At 41.0% G+C, this 22572-nt stretch overlaps 1 protein-coding gene across 1 annotated transcript; it reads left to right on the forward strand.

Annotated features, from left to right (window-relative positions):
• Positions 1-2579: 2579 nt before the first annotated feature.
• MAN1B1 (mannosidase alpha class 1B member 1) lies at positions 2580-21665 on the forward strand. The gene is made up of 13 exons (XM_062505565.1): positions 2580-2735; positions 4961-5069; positions 6210-6346; positions 6965-7125; positions 8800-8909; positions 10212-10397; positions 12406-12554; positions 13173-13361; positions 14191-14381; positions 15999-16119; positions 17761-17958; positions 18175-18306; positions 19113-21665. The coding sequence occupies exons 1-13, from the start codon at positions 2601-2603 to the stop codon at positions 19314-19316; spliced, it is 2022 nt and encodes a 673-aa protein (XP_062361549.1). The 5' UTR covers positions 2580-2600; the 3' UTR covers positions 19317-21665.
• The last annotated feature ends 907 nt before the right edge of the window (positions 21666-22572 follow it).

Consider the following 22572-nt stretch of genomic DNA (forward strand, 5'->3'; position numbering starts at 1 on the left):
TCACCACAGCTGCAGGATAGTGTCACTGGTGGTGCAGCTGGAGGCTGCAGTGCCCACTCTTCAGATTATGGGGACATATGGAACAAACAGAGGGTGATTCCTGAAGGGGGTTGACATTATGGGATCTATTTTTCACCAGAAAACAGAAAATTAATGTTCTTATCTGCAATGCCATATATTTTTCCAAGTTTTTCATCTTAGTTTATTGAGGGAAGGGGATTTAATTGCAGGTGGTGGTTGTCTTATTTCAAGTCGATTTGAGTAATTTCATTCTTAGTCAGTCTTGCAGCTGGTGTGTAAGTAATGAGCACTTGCTGCAATGCAACTTGTACTTTGCTTTCCAATGAGAGGCACTCGTTAAATAGGGCTCTATTTATAGCATGATCAGTAGGGAAAGGCAGTAATACCTCACAAATGGCAGACTGCCCTCATTTGGGGGTTTAGGGATGAACCCAGTAAATGCCAGAAGCAAATCTTCCTTTCTTACCTCTTTCCCCCCAGTTTCTCTCTTGACACCCATGTGAAAGCTGCTGGGGATTTAAATGTTTTTAAATGTTACATGAATCAGTAGTTAGTGATAGGAAAAGTAATACTAAAACTGAACACATGCTTTAGGCATCTTAAATTGTTCTGCTTGTTTAGGTGCTGTTCAGATCTGCCAGGCTTTTTGATTGATTAGTTTTCTTAATCATTAAACGCTCAGAAAACACCAAATTTTCAGTTTTATCTCAAAATCTACTGTGAGGTAGATTCCAAATGCAAAGGCTCAAATGATGCATGCTAACTTAGGCACAGCTGGAGGCGAATTCAGTGCCCGCACTTAGAGCAGCAGTCTTAAAGTACCTGCTTTAATGCTGCCTTCTTCCTATTGGGCTATGAACCTGAGCTAGAAGTTATTACAAACGTAGTCCTGCTATGGCTCTGAAAGTGTGCATCACTAAACAGTGCTCTTACCTACTCTATGTCCCTCCTTCTTCACAGGGAAGATGCAGAGAAGACTTTTATTGCAGAGGGAGTGACACAGGGCTGAGGGGCTGTGGAGGAGGAATTGAAGGAAGGAACTATGTGTGATAAGTGCTTCCTGCTGCATACCGAAATTCAGTGCCAGGTCTTATGGAAGATTACACAACTGATTAAATTGCTTTTCACCCACTTAAGTACATCCTTTCACAGATCCCAGTTTTCTTCTCTCAGGCCCGTGTTCCTGCATTCCCTGCTGGAAAACTGTGTTTTTTTGGGGTTTTTCGGTGGAAGGTGCTAATGCCATCAGACAGGACAGCACTCCCTGTTCTCTCGGAGGCAGCAGTACCTCGGGCTTTTCCCCGGCTGTGTTCTCTCTGCAGATGGACGGGAGCAGCCGCAGTGTCCATGCCCCCTCCATGGCTCGGGGCGCAGCGCTCTGTGTGGGGCTGCGCCTCCACAGCGGCCTACTCCCAGCTCCATGGCGACTTGCAGGTCATTTACTGAGTTGATTTTCCTTAGGACCTCCCACGTGCACATCTTCATTTCCAGTTCTTCCACGCCAATGACTCTGTGACAGGGAGGATTTCCAGCCTCTCCTTTCCTCACTGCCCACCCGGCAGCCGCTGTCCTCGCTGTGCTGGGTGCGGTTCGCGGGGTGCGACAGGGCAGCGAGGCCAGGGCAAAATCTACACAGCCCCGAGCACCCCAGCCCCGGTCTGAAGCCGGAACCCGCGAAGTAGGTGGTGAAGCGCGGAAAAATCCTCTACAACCCACAGAGTTATAAGAGTAGGTATGTATTTATTCAGCGCTGAGGTGCATGGGGAATAGCTCCTCCAAAAACATGCACACCTTTGGCAACCTGCGAACTCTCTTTTTATTCTCTATAAGCTAGGGATTGCACAGTACACCTAATATATATTCATCTCCTAACCCCGCTTGTCCCTGCTTCGTATTAAATTTAGTTCCACGCCTCTTCGGGAGTGCACGCTGCTCCTTGCTGATTGCTCTGCTGGTCGTCTGGGGCTCTTTGCGATGAAGGAAATAGTCTTCCTCTCAGTTGAACTTTGACCTTGTCTCCTTGCGCATGCTCTTTTTTTAGTCCTTTGGCCATCTTCCGGACTTTGATACCAATTTTCCTGGTTCAGGGGTCTGAAGAATCCCCCTTATCTGTGGTGTCTTTGTCCTTGCATCCTGTTTGCGCATTCTAGCTCTTTATCTCATGCCATAACCTTGCTCTCCTCCTGTTTTTGTAAGCACAGTAAATGTTTGGGCATTCCATACGGTTTTGTCAGCCCCTTTTTAGTCAAAAGCATTTCTTGATGCTTGATTCTTAATTTCTCTGTCTCAGTGGGGGGCTCGGGCCGGGCCCACGCCGAGGGCCGCGGCCTCAGGGCAGCTCAGCGAGTGGGCGGCGCGGGCTGAGACCTCTGCCTGCCTGCCCGCGGAGAGCGCCCGTCCCCACGGGGCTTCCTCAGCGCCGGTGCCACCGCAGCGCCGCCGGGCACGCTGAGTTCCGCCTCGCTCCGGTGCCACCGAGCGCGGACGCGCCAACGCCAGAGCGACACCGGAAGCGGTTGCCGGAAGCGGCGGCTCCGTCCCGCGGTGCGATGGCGGCAGGCGGCCCCTGAGGCGCAGCCATGTACTCGGGTGCCGCCGCCGCCGCGGGACCACCGCGCCGGGACTTCATCTCCGTCACTCTCGGTCCGGAGGAGGCGGTCGGGGTCGGTGGCTACAACAACAGCAAGGCCTGGCGGCGGCGCTCCTGCTGGCGGGTGAGGGCTACGCGGGGATCTGTGCGGTACCGGGGGTATCCCTGTGCTGGGTGCGGGGGGCATCTGGCGATGGGGGAGGGCTGTTGGGCGGTCAGTAGTGTGCAGCCCTTAGGTGTAGCTGGAGTGTCATGGGGGACCTGGCGTGGTCCCCCAGTTCCGAGTCGGGCAGAGGCCACGGCCATAGGCCCTGGGGCGGCCCCGCGCTGGGCTCTGCTCTAGGAGTGCTCGCGGGGTTGCTTTCCGCGGGGTAGGGGTGTTTAAGGCGCGGGCTGGCTGAGGTACCTCCATGTCATGGGTTAATTTTCACGAACAAAGCTGGCACGGGGGTATTCGGTAAAGTCCTGCCCTCTGCTGGTGAACATTTGAGGGGCAACGCTGCGCTCTCTATAGATAGGAATGAGGGGAGTGATATTTGGTCTCTGTGGCTTTGTTCACTGTTAAGTAAGGCTGAAAGGGATAATCCTATCTTCTGCCCTAGGAGAGTTAAGGGACCAATTCTACTTTCAGTGTGAAAGCTGAGTGTGAGGAGGGGGGTTCACTGGCAGAGCTCTGGGAAGTGACCTTGTCTGCTTGTGGCTAGAATGGGCAGGCAGCTTCATGTGGGATGGGAGTCTTGGGCTGGAGAGTCTGTGGTAAAGAGTGTGTCAGAGGGACAAGATAGCCCTTGTTACAGATAGGAGATGATATATCGTCACCTGTAGGGGCTTTACAGCTCATCAGATGAAATGTATGAAGAGCTTGTTTAGGCGCATAGTCCCACAGTTCTCTTTATTACCAGCTAGAGAGATACGGGCCTGAGTCATCACCCTTCATTTTATCCTTATTCTTCGTGAGAAAAAAAACAGTAAGATGGTGAGGAATGCCCTTTCATGTTCTTGTGCCTTACTCCTACCCATATGTAAGACACCACGATTAAAACTTCTTTTCCCTTCCTACCCTAATGAACCACAGAGCTTCTAGATTTCAAATTTTCTAGTTTCTGAAATGGGAAGAGGGTCATCCAGTTTGTCAGGCAGGTAGAACTGAAGATGACACAGTGGGACCAGCATCTTGCAGTGTGCACAGAGAAGGGTGTACAGTATTCCTGTACAATCAATATTGCAGGTGGAAAGCAGGAAACTGCTTTGGGATTCACAGTGTGAGCTGTGAATTCACATTTGACAGTTCTGCACTGAGACATTCCTGACCTCTGGCTATTGCTAAGAGGATAAGGACTGTGGGAAGTACTGTATGATTTGTGGGAAAGGTCGTTCCCAAGTGTAGCATAGGCAGTGAAGTACCCTCTCTGTATAGCCAAACCAGAATTAGTTAATTTAAGGATGACAGTTGGAAAAGTAACAGTGACAGTTTAGCCCTTAATGTTTAACTCCAGCTTCTCTCTCTGTTAATGGAGGCTAAGGAATATTAGCTTCTTTCAGATTAATGTAATTTGCTGTGATTTTTCAGTGATTGTTGCATATAATCTAGTGTTAACAATACATTTTTGCCCAGGACTAAACTTGAAAAGACTGTGGGTTTGTCTTGTTTATTGTTGTGGTGTTGTACGTCATTTTCACATTGCTGCAGGTTGGTCGCTTATTTTTTTGTGGTGCAGAACTTGTTCTGTGTGACAGTTCCTATGCTTGTCAGAGCCAGAATACCTGACTTCCATTTCACAGCTTGACCAAATATTGTGAGTTGAAAGGGACCCACTCTTTAAGCAAAGGGCCAGTATGCAGATTGAACCCACAACCTGTCCAGTGACTGGTGCTCATCTTATTTTGAGCCTTTCTTTGCTGCAGTAATGGTTTTAGTTTTCCTACTATTTTCTTCTGTTTCTAATTTTGCATGTGCACTCTGTAGTCCCTCCCCAGCCAGGAGGAAAGAGGCTTTTGGCTGCTTTCCCAGTTGATAGCTGGGCAGATGCTCAGGTCAGCCAATGGAGGTTGTGATCAAAGTCAGCAGTAGTTGAAGCTTTCTGGGAGTCTTGGCAGGTTCTGAAGTTGTTGCAGCAAGTGGCTCTTATGTCTTTGTGAGCTTGTGCCTTGTGCTAGCTGGTTGGATTTCTGTATTCTCTGTCATCAAAGAAGATAAGCAATGGATATATGCAGTTGGAAACAGGCTAAAATTAAACCACAGTTTTGTGGGTTTTAATCTGAATGAACCAATAACAGTTTATTTTTGACCAAGTAGGTTCTTAATGTCATACTAAATATTCTTTCTTTCACTTCTTTTCTCTCCTAAAGAAATGGAAGCAGCTGTCCCGACTCCAGCGGAGTGTCATTCTCTTCCTGTTTGCTTTCTTGGCAGTGTGTGGAGTAATTTCATACACAAGCACGGTGGAAGCATGGAAAAGTATGTGTTCTGTACAGCTCAGAATGGCCAGAATGAGGTGTTAGAACTAGGAGATTGTTGTGGGTCTTACAACCAGTTTTCATTTCCATTGGTAATGACTAAGTGTATTCGTTGAAGTACAGTTCTGAGATGATTTTATGTGATGTTTGAATGATTGTAATGCTTAATCAAAATATTTTTTGTATGCTTTTTCTTTCTTTTTCTTGACTGGAGCAACATTTTGTTTTAGTCGATATCCTGGTTTTAGCCAGGATAGTTAATTTTTTGAAGTAGTGGGAGAGGATGTACTCAAGGCCTGGATGTTATTCTGTACCACCACAGTCATTGCAGGGCATGGAAGAGGGGAGAAAGGGACTCTGTGCTGGGGAGAAGGTGTTCCTTCTGGTGGGGAAAACATGGCAGGGGCATCCATCCATATTCATAACTTTATAAATAGTTTATTTTAATAGTAAATAGTTTGTAAATAGTTTCTTTTCCCTATATCTACCTGTTGGCCTTACTGTTTGTTTTCTTATTTCACTGCTGTTTCCAGCAAATTTGTCTTCTCTCAGCCTGTGATCTTTGCCTTCTGTGCCTCCAATCTTCAACTCATCCACCCCAGAGGGAAGGGGGAGGGGAAAACAGACGAGGGAAGAAGAGTGGCAGTGTGGTTTTTGTGGTTTCAGGGAGAACTGAACTGGGGAGTACCATTCCTAAACTATGACAGTTGCTTGCAACATGAAGGTTTTGAGTGTGTTTTTCTATTATGTTTCCATGTAGATAGGGGTAGCTCAAACCTAATCACTAGAATAAAGTAATCCTCTATTGGTTTTGACGGCCTGTCAGTTTAGGAACTCCAAGCATTTGTGCAATACTAATGCACATTTACCTCTGATACTGTCTTATTAATTGTATTGAAAAACTGACACAGTAGCAATTAAAATATCCCCATGTGCCTTTTAGCAGCCTCCTTTTATATTAGGGAGAGGATTAATATAAAAATACACTTCATATCTAACAATTGGTGTCTGTTTATCAATATTTTGTGAATGCAAATAATTTTTGGAGGTGCATCTACTACTTGAATACAGCAAGCTATTACAAATTTCTCGCTGAAGCTTAACTGTTGATTCCTTGTGCTGAGAAATTTTGTGTGTCTAGGTATAACAAACAAATCGTTGGATGATCAGAGAACAGAACAAGAAATTCCTAGATTAAAGCTGGCAAATCCAGCTGTTTTACCAGCACCCCAGAAAGCAGATGCCAACCGTGGAGACTACCCTGAGCTTTCACTGCAGGTAATGTGAGAAGAAACTAATTTTCTAACACCACAAAGAGTTTGTGAAGGCAAATAGTGCTTGTTTCCAACAGTTGTTGTGGAGGAAGGAGTTAGAGCTTGCAATAGAAGTGTGCTGTTGGTGTAATGCTGTCCTTTCAGGAAGGGTTTTGGTGTAGTACTTCTTGACTTTATATTTTTTATCTGCACGTTCTGTATGCTATTCATGTTGTATGCTTTTTTTTACTCACTGCTCTGCCTAGATGTGCCAGGACTTTTTTTGCATTCTTTTTGCTAGTTCTTGTAAATTTACTGCGCCTAGTAAAATGGAACCAAATATCTTTACAATCATTTGTCACTGCCTTGTATTAAACGAATACCTGGTAGCAGTAGAGGTAGTTTAGAAGTAATTTGTCACTGTAAACATAAGAACTGGACAATTTTATCAAAAGTTTAAAGCAAACAAAACCACAAAGTCTTTAACATACCTTCCATTCAGGTCAGAATTTGCCTGCTGCAAAACAAACAAAACAAGATTTATCGGAATTTATGTTTGATACTGGAATGATGTTGATTTATGATTTGAAATTTTTCCATCTCTGCAATTTACTAAGCACTTTTTTTTCCCTTGTATTCTCAGAAGCCACCAAAACCACCTCATGTTCGTCATGCTCCTTCCAATCTTCAGATCAAGGCACCACGGAGAAACATGAGGCTGAAGACCCAACGTGATGCCATGAGGGCTGTTGAAGAGTTGGTCGAAGCAGATAAAGTAGAGAAAACAGAGAAATCCATTATCAGGTAGAAATGTTTCAGGCAAGGTACAGTGCTTCTCCCTTGCCCCTGCTGAGATTCACTGAGTGTTGGAGTGAAAATTTTAGGGGTTTTTGTTGTATGTGTGTGAGGTTATTTTCTTTCTATGCATGGAGTTTGTTCTCAGGCCTGGCCTGATAGCTGCTGATATTACTAGGCTGACAGATTTAATTTTGATGAATGTGCAGTTTCTCTGATTTTACTGTTTGCATCACACAGCTGCAGAGGGTTTGAAGCTCTGCGAGCCTGGGTGTATTTCTATTGCATTTAGACACTCCGTGTTCAGAAGGATTCTTGGTGTCCAGAGATTTCTGCTGCTTGTTGTAATAAATGTTAATGTAACAGTATAAATACAATAGTGCTACTACAAGTGTTTTTGTCCTGAGGTGGGTTTGGAAAGTGATAGCAGTGTCAGTGCTGCTTGTGGGTTGGTGCCACTAAACACAGTGTGCTCAGGCTGATCAGGCAGAACCAGCCAATGTGTACATAGCTGTGTGCATGTAATACCATGTGCTTACTTCTTTCTTATAAGATACCTCATCCCTTGTACAGTTCTAGTAGTATCTTTAAGAGAAGGTCTGTGCTTCTCTGGTTATGGAGGTGTTTTGTTTCGGGAATAAGTGATGGAAAGTAATGTGAGTATAGAAAAGACTAATGAAAGTTTGGCAGAAGTTCTTCAGACTTGGAACATGAGGCTTGGGGATTTTATGTGTTCATGTTCTCTTTAACACTGGCCCAGATGAGCTGATCATAGCATCAGAACTGTGCCTGGCTCAGCATTTTGGCTGTCAGTATTGTCTGAAAGTGTTTTCTTGTTTTGTTTTTGCTTGTGCTGTAACTCATAGAGTTAAACAGTTGCTAACAAGAGAACTTACAAGAGCAATGAAAACATAGTGAAGACTAGCTACAAACTTAAAGAATGAAAGTCAGAGATTGAATATGGCATTTATCCAAGTCAGAAGATACACTGACTGTAGACAATATAGCCTTTAAAGTAAGCCTGTAAGCCTGGTTCCCTTAGGGAGCATATAATGGGCTCGAAGGCAACATATCTATATATTAAATGCTATGGTCGAGATTATTGATCTTGATATGAACTTGGCTTGACTTGAAATCCATTCTGAAAGACTTCACCTTCAGGAGATTCTTCATAAAAACCTGTAAAAACTGTTTTAGGCGTCTGTAGTGGCAGAGAAGGCTTGTGATCCCTTGATAGCAGAGTTAGTACTTTGAGCATCTCATCCTTTGTGCTTAATCATGAGTTTTGGTTATCATCGTTTATGTGGTACTATTCAGCATTAGTGGCTACTGTGGTCATTTAAAAGCTGCTAGGTAACAAATTGCTTATAATACAGCATTTTCAGGTGTTTGATTTATTTTAAGAAGTTTTTCATTAAAATTCCATTGCTAAGATATTTAATGAAATTCCAAGAGCTTGTAACTCACATTTCTTAATCAAGTAAAATTTCTCTGAAAAGAAAATTTATTTGAACAAGAAACTTACCTAGTGGGCAACACACTTATTTTGATCCTTGATATAAAGTCTGACTTCCGTTTTATCAAAGTATTGTGTGATAAAGGAAATGCAGAGATAAGTCCCATTCATTTGCATGATTTTCAGTGACCAAAATAAGCCTTAATTACAGTCCCTTGTATTTACAGCTGGAGAGGAGCAGTCATAGAACCTGACCAAAGCACTGAACCTCCATCTAGTAAAATAATGGAACCAGAAAAACCTTCATCTGTGGAAGCTGAAGACCAGAAAGAACCAGGTAAATGGAACAGCCAGTTACATCTTTTTTTGTTTGTTTGTTTGTTTGTTTGTTTGTTTGTTTGTTTGCTTTTATGGTTTATGTTGTGCAATTTCTCCCCATACACTTTATTTATTTATTTATTTATTTATTTATTTATTTATTTATTTATTTAGATTAAAAGGAAACAAAAAGTGTAGGAGAGATCACTTACCTAGAACATCCTAGTTCTTCAGTGTTCTTGTTTCACTATGCCAGCCTTCATGCTTGGTAGTCTTCAGAATTTGAAAATAAATTCTAGAGACAAATCTTTGAAATACAGCCTCTGGGAGGAGGCGGGACAGAATAATCTAAAGAAGGAGGGCATGAAAGAGACAGCTTCCTTTTCACCTGTGCTTTTCCTTTTGTTCTGCAAATAAGAGGAAAGTGACTTCTTCCCTGAAATAAATGGAACTGGTTTTAAGGCTCACCAGAAAGCTGCAGAAGCTGTTTTTGAAGTTGCTGCACTTGTGGAACAAAGAACCTGTTGTTCCTTTTTCTGGGTTCAGAAGAGAAACTAGGAAGTTCTGGTGTGACAAACATGGCATATTTCAGTGTGATGTATTTGCACTTTTGCAAGCTTAATATTTATAAGGTTAGTTATGCTGCTTGGTGTTTTCCTCTCTAGAAGTCTTCATTCATAATTTTTCAAAATTTCAGCTAACGGCTTGGAATTTTTCATGTTTATTGTGCAACATCTCCACTTCATGGCAAATGACAAGCAAAAAATCAGTACAACTATAGAAAAAGACATGTTTTTGTCAAGATGGAAAATGTAAACTTTTTTTTCTATTTTGCTGTTAAATAGAAAGTTCAATAGAAATAATTTTGTAGAAGTGATATTAAATTTAGCAGAAAGCAGTGAGAGGGAAGATGAAGAAAAAAATGTTGGTGAATTAGCTAAGGATTTTATTGTTAAGCATATGTATTCAGCACCTGAATTACCATGGATCTTAATCTGGTATTTCCTGACTTTCATCTCCTTGAGCTTTAGTGATACTCATCTACAACTGTGCATGTGATTATTTTAATGTTTTATTTGCAGAAAGGACAATTTTGTTGCTAGAGAAATCTCTGTTTCCACTTGGCTGGAAACACTGATTGGTTGTGCTGCAGAGGAAAGGCTGTTCTGAAAAGAATAATGTGAGGGTGGTTTTTCCATTGCACTGATCAGTTAGTTTGAAAGAAATTTTATTTTGGGTGGAATGCAGTAAAGTGGTGTGTAGTAGAGTTCCATCAGTGCCCTGCAGAAGTCCTGAGCTAGGTGCTGTTTGTCCTTCGCAGTGCCCATCAATGAGCGGCAGCTCGCTGTGATTGAAGCCTTCCGCCATGCCTGGAAAGGGTACAAGGATTTTGCCTGGGGCCACGATGAACTGAAGCCTTTATCCAAGTCTTACAGTGAGTGGTTTGGACTTGGGCTTACCTTAATTGATGCCTTGGATACCATGTGGATTTTAGGCTTAAAAGAAGGTAATTTTTTTTCCTCTACAACTTTTTTCCTTCTAAAATAATTCCTTAATTTTTCTTCAGGCAGTGCATGTTCAGAATTCTTAGAGTGGAATATTTATGACATGTGGCCTATAAATTAAGCTTTCTTGTGAGGGTAAATACACACACACACACACACACACACACACACACACACACACGTATACACAATGTATACATCTGTTAGAATCTGAGGGATGTTTTACTAAACTTCCTGGTCTTTGTTTCTGTACTAAAACCTCTGTGCCATTATATAGCCACTGGAGGCTTTCTGCCCTTTTACTCTTGGGTAGCTTGCCTGTATGTTCTGGCTTACGTTTTGTCACACTTAATACCAGTATTTCATATATGGATTTAAGAAAGCTGTTTCTGTAAGGAATCCATAGGTGCAGAAAGGGAGTGCTCAGTACCTCTTTCCTCAATTGTTTTGCTGTCTGTGTTTTTGAGAGTCATTCTGGAAGTGACCATGTTAGAAAACTTTCAAACAGATTTTAAAAAACTAAGCCAAAAAATTTTGCGGTTCTGTTGCAAAAAACTGAAATGGTTAATTAGTGTTTTTTTGTTGTTGGTTGGTTGGGGTTTTTTTTTAGTGATGCAAAGGTTTTTCTTAATGGTATTTAAAAATTTCTGAAAGCTGTATCTATTTAACCATGGTAGATAGCCACCTTTGTAAACCTTCATTAATCTTGCAGTTTTTTCTGTCAAAATAGGAAGAACAGAGCTGACAGTGAGGTTACACTAAATACTCGAAGCATTTTATGATTCTGTCTCTCTACCTTTGAAGTTTCTGTAAAATAACATCGTGTGTGCAGCTCTAGACCTGAGAAGTCTATCTTGAAGTTTAATCAAGTTGTCAGTGTGCTGCTCTTTTTTTATTCCTAAAAAATTAATTGTGTATTAAATAGAGTTTTTAAAATAAATTATTAGTATTAGAGATGTGTCGAAAATGGGTTATTGGTGAGGTTTCTTTCTATTTTATATCAGTTCTGTCTGAGACAGTTTTGACTGCCTTAGAGAGCTCTTGGGATTTCTTCTGAATAACAAATCCAATGTAAATGCAAGTTCTGTTTGAGGCTGCTAGTCTTTCTTATCAGCTGATTAATGCAAAAGCTTCTCTGGCAGAGAACTCTGCTGACAACACTGACTGGTGATTTTTAGTAATTCTTCTCAATGTGCCCAACATCCTGTGTTTGCCCAGCATCTAAGACCAGAGGATGCAAAGGCATCCATTTGCTTCAGAGTTTATCTCCTAAGGAACGTTTTCCATTTCTGGCAAACTGGTTGTTCTGCTGCTTCTCACTATCAGGAGTTTCCAGAAGCTGTGGGATCCGCTGAAATAGCTTAGCCTCCAATTGTGAGGGCTAAACTGACTCACGTGCACCATGGAGAGAGACACTGTGCCAAAGAAGTTAGTGAGTGATGCAGCTGCTAAGCTGGTTGATGAACTTAATAGGGCTTTTCTTTTAACCTTTCTTTTGACTTCGTGGTGTGATAAACAACCATTTTTGTTTCTGGAGAAAAAAATTGCAACATCTTGCAGGAGCCAGGCTCCTGAGGACAGTCCTAGGCTAAAGCTGTAACTGAAAATGTTATCTGTTGCCTTGGTAGATAACAGCTTTGGTTGAAAAAGATTTAATTAAAACTAGAAGACTTTGTGAAGTGTAACTAATTATCTGTAATTACTGTAACAAGGAAGATGAATGGATTAAAATATTTTAATTTCTGGACTATTTGAATAAAAAGCCCCTCTTATTTCTTCTTTTCTTAACCTTAATATTTTCTTTTTTGGTGGATATTTCTGTCTGTATGCATCTGTGGTGTGTGCTGAATAAGAATTAAACCAATGCTAATGAAACTTCTGCCAGCATGTGCTCTTCATTTTAATTTTCCACCTAAAATTGTCATCTCTGTAGACAAATAGAAGTAACTGTTATGGATATATGGAGTACTCATATCTTTAGTTGTTGGAACATGCTTTTATGCTTTGCAGAGTTTGAAGAAGCAAGAAAATGGGTGGCAAATGATTTAGTATTTGATAAAAATGTGGATGTGAACCTATTTGAGAGCACTATCCGTATCCTGGGTGGCTTGCTGAGCACCTACCACCTCTCCGGAGATAGCCTTTTCCTGGAAAAAGCTGTGAGTGACTAGCCTTACAAATGAAAAAAATGTTCCTATGCATTCCATACTGAACCAAATTGAGGGAGGATTCCTCAGAAAGTTAAATGTTGCTGGGTTTTAACAGTTTCATATTTAAAGTGGTGAGAAAGACATTTACCATTAAGCTTTGAAGCCTGCGCTGCTGCTCTCTGTACAACCTCAAAGCCTTGCTGTGTTTGTTAGCCCTTCTTGTATGTCTGCTCTTCTGCTGATGAATGGCTGACCATCATTAAGTTCATGAAACTAAAGAGGAAATAAATGATTGGCAGAGGGTTATGGTTGTCTTTTGTTGTCCTTTCTGTGTGTCTTAACAGCATCAGCTACCTCATATTAGCTAGATCAGCCAGTGACTGCATGATATGGATTGTAGCCTCAGATGAGGCCTGCAGCACTAAGAACAAGGTAGAAACTCTGCTCATTCCTATGAATAAGTTAATGACTTTTAAAATTTCTTCAGTTGCTTACATCATTTAAAACTAAGCTGCTGTTCTATTTTTTCTCTCTGCTTTGTGAAGAAAATCTAATGGGATGTGCATGTATATATATGTATTTTTGGTTTGTTTGTTGTTTTGTCCTGTGCTCCTGGGTTTTCTTTAGAAAGACATTGGAAACAGGCTTATGCCAGCATTCAAGACCCCCTCCAAAATACCATATTCTGATGTCAACATTGGTCGGGGCACTGCACATCCCCCTCGCTGGACATCTGACAGCACTGTGGCAGAGGTGACCAGCATTCAGTTGGAGTTCAGGGAGCTCTCTCGTCTCACTGGAGATGAGAAATTCCAGGTATGGAAGAATCAGTTGATGTCTCTCTTTTTCCATTTCTCTGCAGATGTACCACTGCCTCTTAGTCAGTTTTAGGCATCTATAAGTTCCAATAAATAAGTTGTGAAACTCTAGACAGGGGAAGAAAATGAAACTATATTCCATTATTTTATTGAATACCAAAAGTAGTAGTGGAGATGAGAAATTCCTTTTCTTCCTCAGAAAAAACTTTTAACTAAAAAAATAAAAAATTCTGAGTGTGGTTTCTTGATACCGTTCTGTATATGCAGAGAGCAAAACTGAAATGATGCCATCCAAGGGACTAAAATGTCGCTCACTAGGTAAGAGTCTGAGAGCAGGTCATCATATAGGGAAAAGTTAGTTGAAATAAAAAGAATTTCAGAGAAAATAATATTATCCACTTTTCTTTTTGTTTGCTGATGTTATTGTTTAGAACTGTATCCACAGCTCAGTGCTGAAGAATGCAGTAATTTAAAGAACCTTAGCTATTGCTAAATAGATCCATGTTGTTGATATTTTTGCTGGACTGATGCTTTGCAAGTCTGAGTAAATCTGAGTGCTGTAGTACTGGCTTTTGAGTGGGCTTGTCTTCAAGGAAAGGAAACACTTATAATTGCTTCAGAGTACTTAACATACCCAGAACATAATATTTTGAGAGTCCGAAAGTCTGAAATCTTGAATTTAATATATTGCTCTAGCTGAACTTGATGTCCCTGATGCTAATCTGGGTAAGCAAAGTTACAGATTTGTTACTGGACTATAGTGACTAGACACAGTTATGTACCTCATTTATACTTATAATTTATGTTTGCCATTTTTTTTCTTGTAGAAAGCTGTAGATGAGGTGATGAAGCATGTTCATACCCTCTCAGGGAAAAACGATGGCCTCGTGCCTATGTTCATAAACACCAACAGTGGGCAGTTCACCCACCTAGGGGTCTACACTCTGGGAGCCAGAGCTGACAGCTACTATGAGTATCTGCTCAAGCAGTGGATTCAGGGTGGAAAGAAAGAAAATGAGTAAGTTCTTTACGCTTCTCATATTGGTGTGGTAATTGGATGCGCTGTAAAACTCTCTGTTGTAGCTTGCTGCTTGAAGAAAAGTAATACATATGCCCAAGAGTCAGCTGAACTCATTACTGTTCTTAAAAGCAAGCTAAGCAGAAAGAGAGGCCTGTGGTAACTTGGTGAAAGAACATGAGGAGAGTTAGCCTTAGTCTTAAAACTCCCTCTCCACAAAAACCTTTTCTTCCTCAGGTCATCAAATGTGAAGAGTGTCATAGACAAGAGATAAGAATTAAGTATTTTCAATAAAAATTGAGCATAATTAGACACTTCTAAAATCCTGTCGGCATTTCCTTTCAACAGTGATGCCTGTGTTTGCTCTGGATTTGTTAGTGAAAGGTGAAAGGAGACTGAAGTTTGAAGTTTGTGTTACCTTCTCTTTAATTCCAGAATCCCAGACTGGTTGGGGTTGGAAGGGATCTTAAAGCCCATCCTGTCCCACCCCTGCCACAGGCAGGGACACCTTCCACTATCCCAGGTTGCTCCAAGCCCTGTCTAACCTGGCCTGGAACACTTCAAGGGATGGGGCAGTCACAGCTTCTCTGGGAACCCTGTGCCGGGGCCTCCCCACCCTCACAGGGAAGAATTTTTTCCTAATATCTAGTATCAATCTACTTACTTTCAGTTTAAAGACCCTTGCTCTATCACTACATACCCTTGTAAAAAGTGCTTATTCATGTCTTGTATGTTTCTTTTATTATCTGCATTAGTGGAAGAGTGTTTGCAAGGAACAGTTCAGGATGTTGGAAAAGAAGCTTTCCTTCAAGTCAAGTCTGCATATAAGCTAGTTATGTCAGACTGTTAGACTCCTTGTTAATTTCAAGGAGTTTTATGCAGACAGAGCAAAAATGTGCCTCTTGGAGGCATTTCTGTATGTCAGAGCAGAGGCCTTTCTGCAAACAAAGCTTTCATCCCCGCTCTTTCCAAGGCTTACCTTACTGTAAATGGAGAACTGGTGTCTTTTGGACCACAATAGCATTTTGTGAGCCTCACAATCAACAGGTTGTTTTCCATATTGAAAGTAAGTAAAAAACAAGGAAAAATGAAATTAAATACTGTGAAACAATGTTTCACAATGAGAAAGGTCAGTTGGAAAAGATTGTTCAAACTCTTTGAATCTCCATCTTTGGATGGGGGTACTAAAAATTGATTGGATAAGCACTCAGACAACCTGATGTGATTGAATCAGCCTCAGAGCAGAGGGTTGAAGTAGCAACCTCCAAGATGTCCTTCCCAGCCTAGATTTTCTGTGATTTCAATAACCCGGCTTCCAAGGATTTGTGAAATAAAATCTGTTTATTGCCTAGAAACTACTGCAGGCGTTTTCTTTAATATTTGAATAAGTACTAAAATAGTATTATTTACTTTTCAAGTAAACCCAGTATTGCTACATGATAGTGACAGCCAGTTAATGTCATGTTGATAGTCACTGAGGGTGTTTTTAAAGTTTTCACATTTAGTTAAATATTAGTCTTTGAAGCAATAGTTGCCTAAAAAAATCTGCTGAACATCAGCTGTGATCAGGTATGTTCTGACTTCATGTGAGCCAACTGGGAATGATTTTTTTCACAGGCTGTTGGAAGACTATATGAGAGCCATAGAAGGAGTGAAAAAGCATCTTCTTCAGAGATCAGAACCTAAGAAGCTTACTTTTGTGGGAGAGCTTTCTCATGGCCATTTCAGTGCCAAGATGGTAAGAAATACAACTGCAAAAGGAAACAGAAAAACCATTACAAAGTGTTAATAAAACCCAACACGGAGGCAAATGCAAAGCTTTTCCCTCTCAAAAACAAACAAACAAACAAAAAAACAACAACCAAAGACCAAAAACAAACAGACAAAAAAATAAAACAAAAACCAAACCAATGAAAAACCTAAACCCAAGACAATATATATGTATACATCTGTCCAGTGTGATGGCAGTAATGAGTAACTGCCATGTAGGTAGTGGGGGCCTTTTCTATGAGTTGCTCTAGTAAACCCATTTTGTTCCTTCACGACTGAACATTTTGATGCTGGAATTAAATTTTCTTTCTTTTTTTCTGTTTTGGCCATAAAATTCCAGTGTCTGAAATAGTTGAGAGAGTTCCTATATTATGTATTCTTCATTTTCCATAGTTCAAAAATATATGTAGACACTGTGTTTTCAGATTCGCCTTCAACAGAAGCATGTCATTTAATACAGTATTATGGGGTTAAAAAATAGGTTAATAATTTTGGAGGTTTCTGTCCATTCATGGCATCTTTATTTTCCTACCTCAAGATTTTACTCAAGATTCTTGAGTAAAACAGTATGCTGTTCACTAGGGAAAATTGATTGATCCTAACCCTCTGCTCCTAATTTGTGTGCTTTAAAATCTTTCCATTAAAAATCTCGTGCAGCACAGGTATGGTGTGTGTGGCTTGTCTAAAAGTCAAGTGATGTATTATTAATGTATGTATAGCCTTTCCTCATGTAGTATTTTTAAGATACTCAGTTCCAGTTTTCAGCATGTGCTTCTTGGATATGAATTTCCCAAAAGCTCTCTAAAAAACCTGCTGCGAGTAAGACCAGTGCCTGGGTTTTGGGTAGAGGGGGCTGCCCCATCCCAAGATATGTCAGAGTTGAATTGAGACAGATAGATTTGGCTTAGGTCTCTATACATATCAGAACACTTCCTTCTGTTTCAGGGAGTCAGAATTTTGGTTTTAATCCATTGTTATTCGGTGTAAGGCTCGACAAGTCTCTTACCCATGCCAACTGGAAAAGTGGGGGATGTTTGGCTCCTATGTCTATGCTGGCCTTTACAACCCTCAGCTTTCCTTAAGGACTGGACAAAGCTTTTAAAGGTCCATACAGGGGCATCAGAGTGGTTTTACTAAGTTTTTGGGTGATAAAATCTAACTTTGATTGTGAATGTTGTGAATCATTTGAGATCCCATATGTGACATTAATCTGCAGTGCTTACTTTCTTCTATCAGTGGTAGATTAGCCCCAGAATGAGGACAGCCAAGCCTTTAGGTGGTTCTGTTGATGCCCTGCATGAGCTGATAAGAAATGTATGCTTCTGGTAAACCAAAAGACACTCTCCTTCCCCTCAACATGGACTGAGACCTTTTTTTCAGAACCTTGTCATAAAAACACATTATTGTACATTTTTGAAATTAACGCTTCCTGTAATAATGTTGCCTACCTCATGTTACATTACATCAGATGATATCCTCAAGTTGTTGGTACCAGAAATATGTTTTGGAGAAAGAATAAAACAATCAAAAGACATGCCCTCCCCCCCACCTCCCCTTGCCATTTTGATGTGTAACTTCTCAGTAAGAGTTGTCTTGTTGTGTCTTGTAGGATCACTTGGTTTGCTTCTTGCCGGGTACTTTAGCATTGGGAGCTCACAATGGACTGGCTGCTGATCATATGAAATTGGCTGAAAGTCTGATAGAAACCTGCTACCAGATGTATGCTCAAGTAGAGACAGGCCTGAGCCCAGAGATCGTACACTTCAACCTCCATGCACAGAAAGGCCACAAGGATGTGGAAATCAAGGTGAGCAGATGGAGTTCAGGTGGCCTGAACTCCAGTTCCATGATTTCTCCATAGCTCTATTCTGCTACTGAACTCCTGGCCAGTATATTTAGAAGCTGACTTACACATAACAAACTCTTAGGAGCAGATGGAGATGTGAATAATATTTTTTCCCCCTACTTGTATCCTTGAGGAAATCCCCTGTCTGAAATACTCTTGTCATTTTTTCTCTTGCAGCCTGCAGACAGGCACAACTTATTGCGACCAGAAACTGTGGAAAGTCTTTTTTATATGTACAGATTCTCTGGTGATAAGAAATACCAAGACTGGGGGTGGGAAATCTTGCAGAATTTCAACAGATACACCCGGGTAAGGCCAGTTTATAATGACCTTGTACTGTCAGGACTGTATTTACTCGCTTTCTAACACCAACTTTGAGAACATACTATGTTTCATGATTCATCAGATAACTGGGGGGGGAATTTGTAAGTATATGCAGAAAAATCGTTTTCTTACAGATGGAGATACCCTGTGTAGTCTGTATAGTGAAAGAACTTATATTACATTCACGAAAAAGTGAAATGCAGAAGCTATAGGCAAGACTACCATTGTGTTAGAATCTGTGGTTTCTAGACTTTGGAAGCTGAGGACATGGCTAGATTGAAAGAACTCTTCAATTAAAGTTGCCAGAGGAAAAAAAACTAGCACAAAATGGCATTAATGGTTTAATAGAAGGTTTTTACTGTTCATTCTGACTACAGTGCTCATGGAGATGTCAGTGATATGCTGTGAAAGTGTGGCACCAAATATCAATGGTCTGTTCTTAAGAGAAATGGATACAAGGCTTGGGCCAGCTCTAACGTAGAAATCACTGGTTCCTTTCTGTATATTTGTCCAGAAACTTCAAAGGGATGTTCTCTGTGATACCTCTCTACTCTAAGCACAAATGGATATTTTGCTTAATTTATCATTGCGGTTTCCTTTAAAAAGGTAGTGAGATGTTTTCTTTGTTGAAGCTTTATATGTAAATGAAAACCAAGTATGAAATGAAAAGTGTGAAAAGATGATCTGTTTCTTAGCACTTATCTTCTCCAAGTGCATCTGGATGTTAGGAAGTAAAAAATTATTTTAGGTTATGCAAAGGTAAAACTTTTTTTTTTTTTTTTTTTGCACAGGTTCCTACAGGTGGTTATACTTCCATTAACAACGTTCAGAATCCCAGTAATCCAGAGCCACGGGATAAAATGGAGAGCTTCTTCCTTGGGGAAACACTCAAATACATGTTTCTGCTGTTTTCAGATGACATAGACTTAATCAACCTTGACAAATACGTCTTTAACACAGAGGCTCATCCACTCCCTATCTGGGTGCCAGCATAGACTCTGCATCAGTGGATCTTCCAGTGGTGGCATTTTTATCTTCAAGTCACTTTACTTTTCAGGGTTTGAGGAGAGATGCTGTAATGCACTGTTTTTTACTTCAAACAACAAACATAAGCTTGGGAAAAGCATCTCTGGTTTGAAGAAATCATGTCAGTCTTAAATCTAATCCCTGGTTCTTTGATGGCCAAAGCTGTGCCATATGAAGCTAGTTTCCCTGGAACTGATGATGAGGTTCAGAAGGTAATCATAGTGTGGACCATGACATTCTTAGGGCTCTGGTGACCCAGAACTCACTTTTTTCAGTGTTACTAAATGCTCATTAAATACTGGGAATGCAGTGAGTTGGCTTAGGGCACAGTGTTGTTCCTGGAGAGCAGGACTAAGCCTACAGTTTTCTGGTTTATTCTGGATTCACTGAAACACTGGATTACAGAGCCATTCCTTTGTCAGACTGTGACAGTGGTTCAGGTGGCAGGTGGAATAAACAAAGAGCTGTAGTGCTGTCCCAGGGAGAAGCTGTCAGTATTGCTGCTGGTACTCTGATCTCATTCCAAGCTCCTGAGCTATGCTGCATCACCTTAGGAGAAGGAAGAGGCAGCAGAACATCTGTTGTATAGTGTCTTAGTTTTGTAGAGCACTTTGAACAGTCTATTCAAGCTGTGGCTGAAATGATGGTAAAAGAGAATTTGCTGCTGGTTTGGCTCAAAGTGGTATATAATTTTGTAGAGGTATTGCAGTTTTTTAACTTCCCTGCAGGAATGCAGGAGAGAATGTGAAATGCAAGTAAAACTACATGTGCATTTTATATCTTTATTTGCATCAGTTAGACTCAGGTATTCTGACTGAAAGCTGCTTTCTGAGGTTGGACAGTGCAAAAGCTTGTGAGCATATTAGGTATTAGCCTCCTTCTGTCCCTCCCTGTTCAGGTATCCCATCATGGGTGTTTATTGACTCAAAACAAGCTTACAACTGTACAACAAAGTTCTTGTTATTTGTAATTTCTTGGCCCGTGGAGAAATTTTCAGTTATTTTTTTCCTTAGGAGTAGTATTAAAAGCAGACAGTATAAAGGTATTACAGCAGTTCTAATACCCAGAAGAAATGGAGAAATTTATTTCAGTTACTTGAAGACAAAGTAGAACCAGGGTTTTTAAGAATCTTACAGGAGCCCCAGGGTCTTTCATTTTTATATGTGCACACTTACAGCCATGAATTTGGAAATGAGCTTTCGAGAGTGCTTTTCCTTTTGGGTTTGGACTTGGACAGTCCTGTATTCACTGATCTCAGAAATGTGATTGAACCTATTTCCAGAAGAGTTTGGTCTCACCGAAAGTCTTTTTCCCCCATGGCAGTGGGTGTCACAGGCAGGGCCAGGAGCTGCAGTCCCCACTAAATCCAGGGGTCCCTGGGCCCTAATGGACCTGACTGAATTTTACTATAATGGTTCATTTTCCAGTGGCTGAGGGAGGTATTTTATAGTAATTGTAACCTTTCCTTTGTAAAGTAAGATGCATCTTTATTTGTTTTAGGCTGATCCATTCTGTTTGCTGGAGTTACAAGTTCCTCTTGGGACCATTATTTAAGTCTTTTATATAATATTTATCATTCCATGTACTAATGGAAATGGAGAAATTTTACAAATTATTTAAATGCACAATTTTTCTGTCATCAGAGGAAGCCTGTCCTGGGACTGTCAGGACATAACTAGTCAGTGCAGAATGTTCATGTTCGTCCTGTTTACATGGCAGCAATAACCATGAGGATGAGCTTCTCACAAGTGCAGTGGAATCCAGTCACTATGGCCGCACAACTGATTTGCTGCCAAGGCTTCTGTTTTCTTTGGCTCAACAAATGAGGATAGTGCAGGGGAAATGTGGAACGAAACATCTTCAGTTTTTTTTGTTCATGAAGCAGGTTTGTGCTGCTGAGGAGCTGAGCTTTGGCTAAAAGCTAAAGGCTTAAAATTGGAGACTAAAGAAAAAAATGAAAAATATAAATTCAGTGACACTACCCAGGTTCTTTTGGCCTGTGTTGCTTTGGCCTTGTGCCTTTGAACAAAGCAAATTTTGAACCTTTAATTATGACTGTGCTGTGGATTGTAACACTTGCAGGGTTCGGTGTTTCACCCAGAGAGCTGCCTGACTGAGGCAAGAAAATGGAATACATATATATGCTTACCAAAAATCTTCTGTTTTTGAAGTTGTACACAAGTCTTAATGTAATCAATTCTACAAATGGGACTATGGGAGCCTGCGTGATACTTTTTTTGCCTTATGACTGGCTTGAGAGTAATAATTCATTTCCTAATGAGTTGAAGCAGAGAAGAATAAACTGTCACTTTCCCAAATATGTCTTGTTTTTTAGCTGAGCCTGTTGATTCAACTGATTTCTGTCTAGTTCCTCTTGGGACATGCAGTCTTCTCAAAATGTGGCTTTACTGTCCTTAGCCTTTAAGCCTGAAGTTCAGATTATTAGCTCTCACTAGTTAGCTCTCTCTCTGAGAACAAATGCTTGTTTCAGACCTCTAAATCATGTGTGAAACGACACAAACTAAATAACCTCAACAAAACTCGTCTGTTCTTCTGCAGAGGTAATTTTAATTGCTTATTTATTTTTACTTCCTTAACAAACTGTTGGGTCAGATCAGTCTCTGAGATCCACAGCCTAGTTCTGTTCCATGATGTGCTCCTCAGTACAACAGAAGCTCAAAGTTTCCCTTTGTGGTTCCTTGTTTCAAAGCTTGAACTGCTGGGTCCATAACCCACTTTGGTGTTCCTGCATACTGGGACACTCCTGGCTTAAGTGGCGTATTGTAGGAAGGCCACCACTGAGCCAGAGATTCTGTCCTTCACAATGGGAAGCCTTGGGCTTTTACTCAGAAACAGAGCTGGGCAGGGTCAGAGCCACAGAGAACTGCAGGGCTGTTGACTTGGGACTTTCAACCACAATTGAGGAAATACTGGCCTGTTTGCATCAAGAAAATTCAGCAGATGGATGGGCCACAGTTAGCATCTAATCCCTGAACTTTTGAAAGCTGAATTCTCATTACAGGTCTTAGAAACTGGCAATTTTGCAAGGTCCCTGGTGTTGGCTGGTGGGACCCTTGTGTTTTGCGTAGGACTTTTGTGTAGCAGGATTTTCAGTGTTCCATGCCAAGCTCAGGTACAGCTCTATTTACTCTTCCAAAGAATACAGCTTGTTTCCTGTTCCATGCCAGTGTGATGTTGGCAGTGTTGACAGATGAAGACGCAAAA

Source organism: Cinclus cinclus, chromosome 19 (genome assembly GCF_963662255.1).
Source record: "Cinclus cinclus chromosome 19, bCinCin1.1, whole genome shotgun sequence".
NCBI lineage: Eukaryota > Metazoa > Chordata > Aves > Passeriformes > Cinclidae > Cinclus > Cinclus cinclus.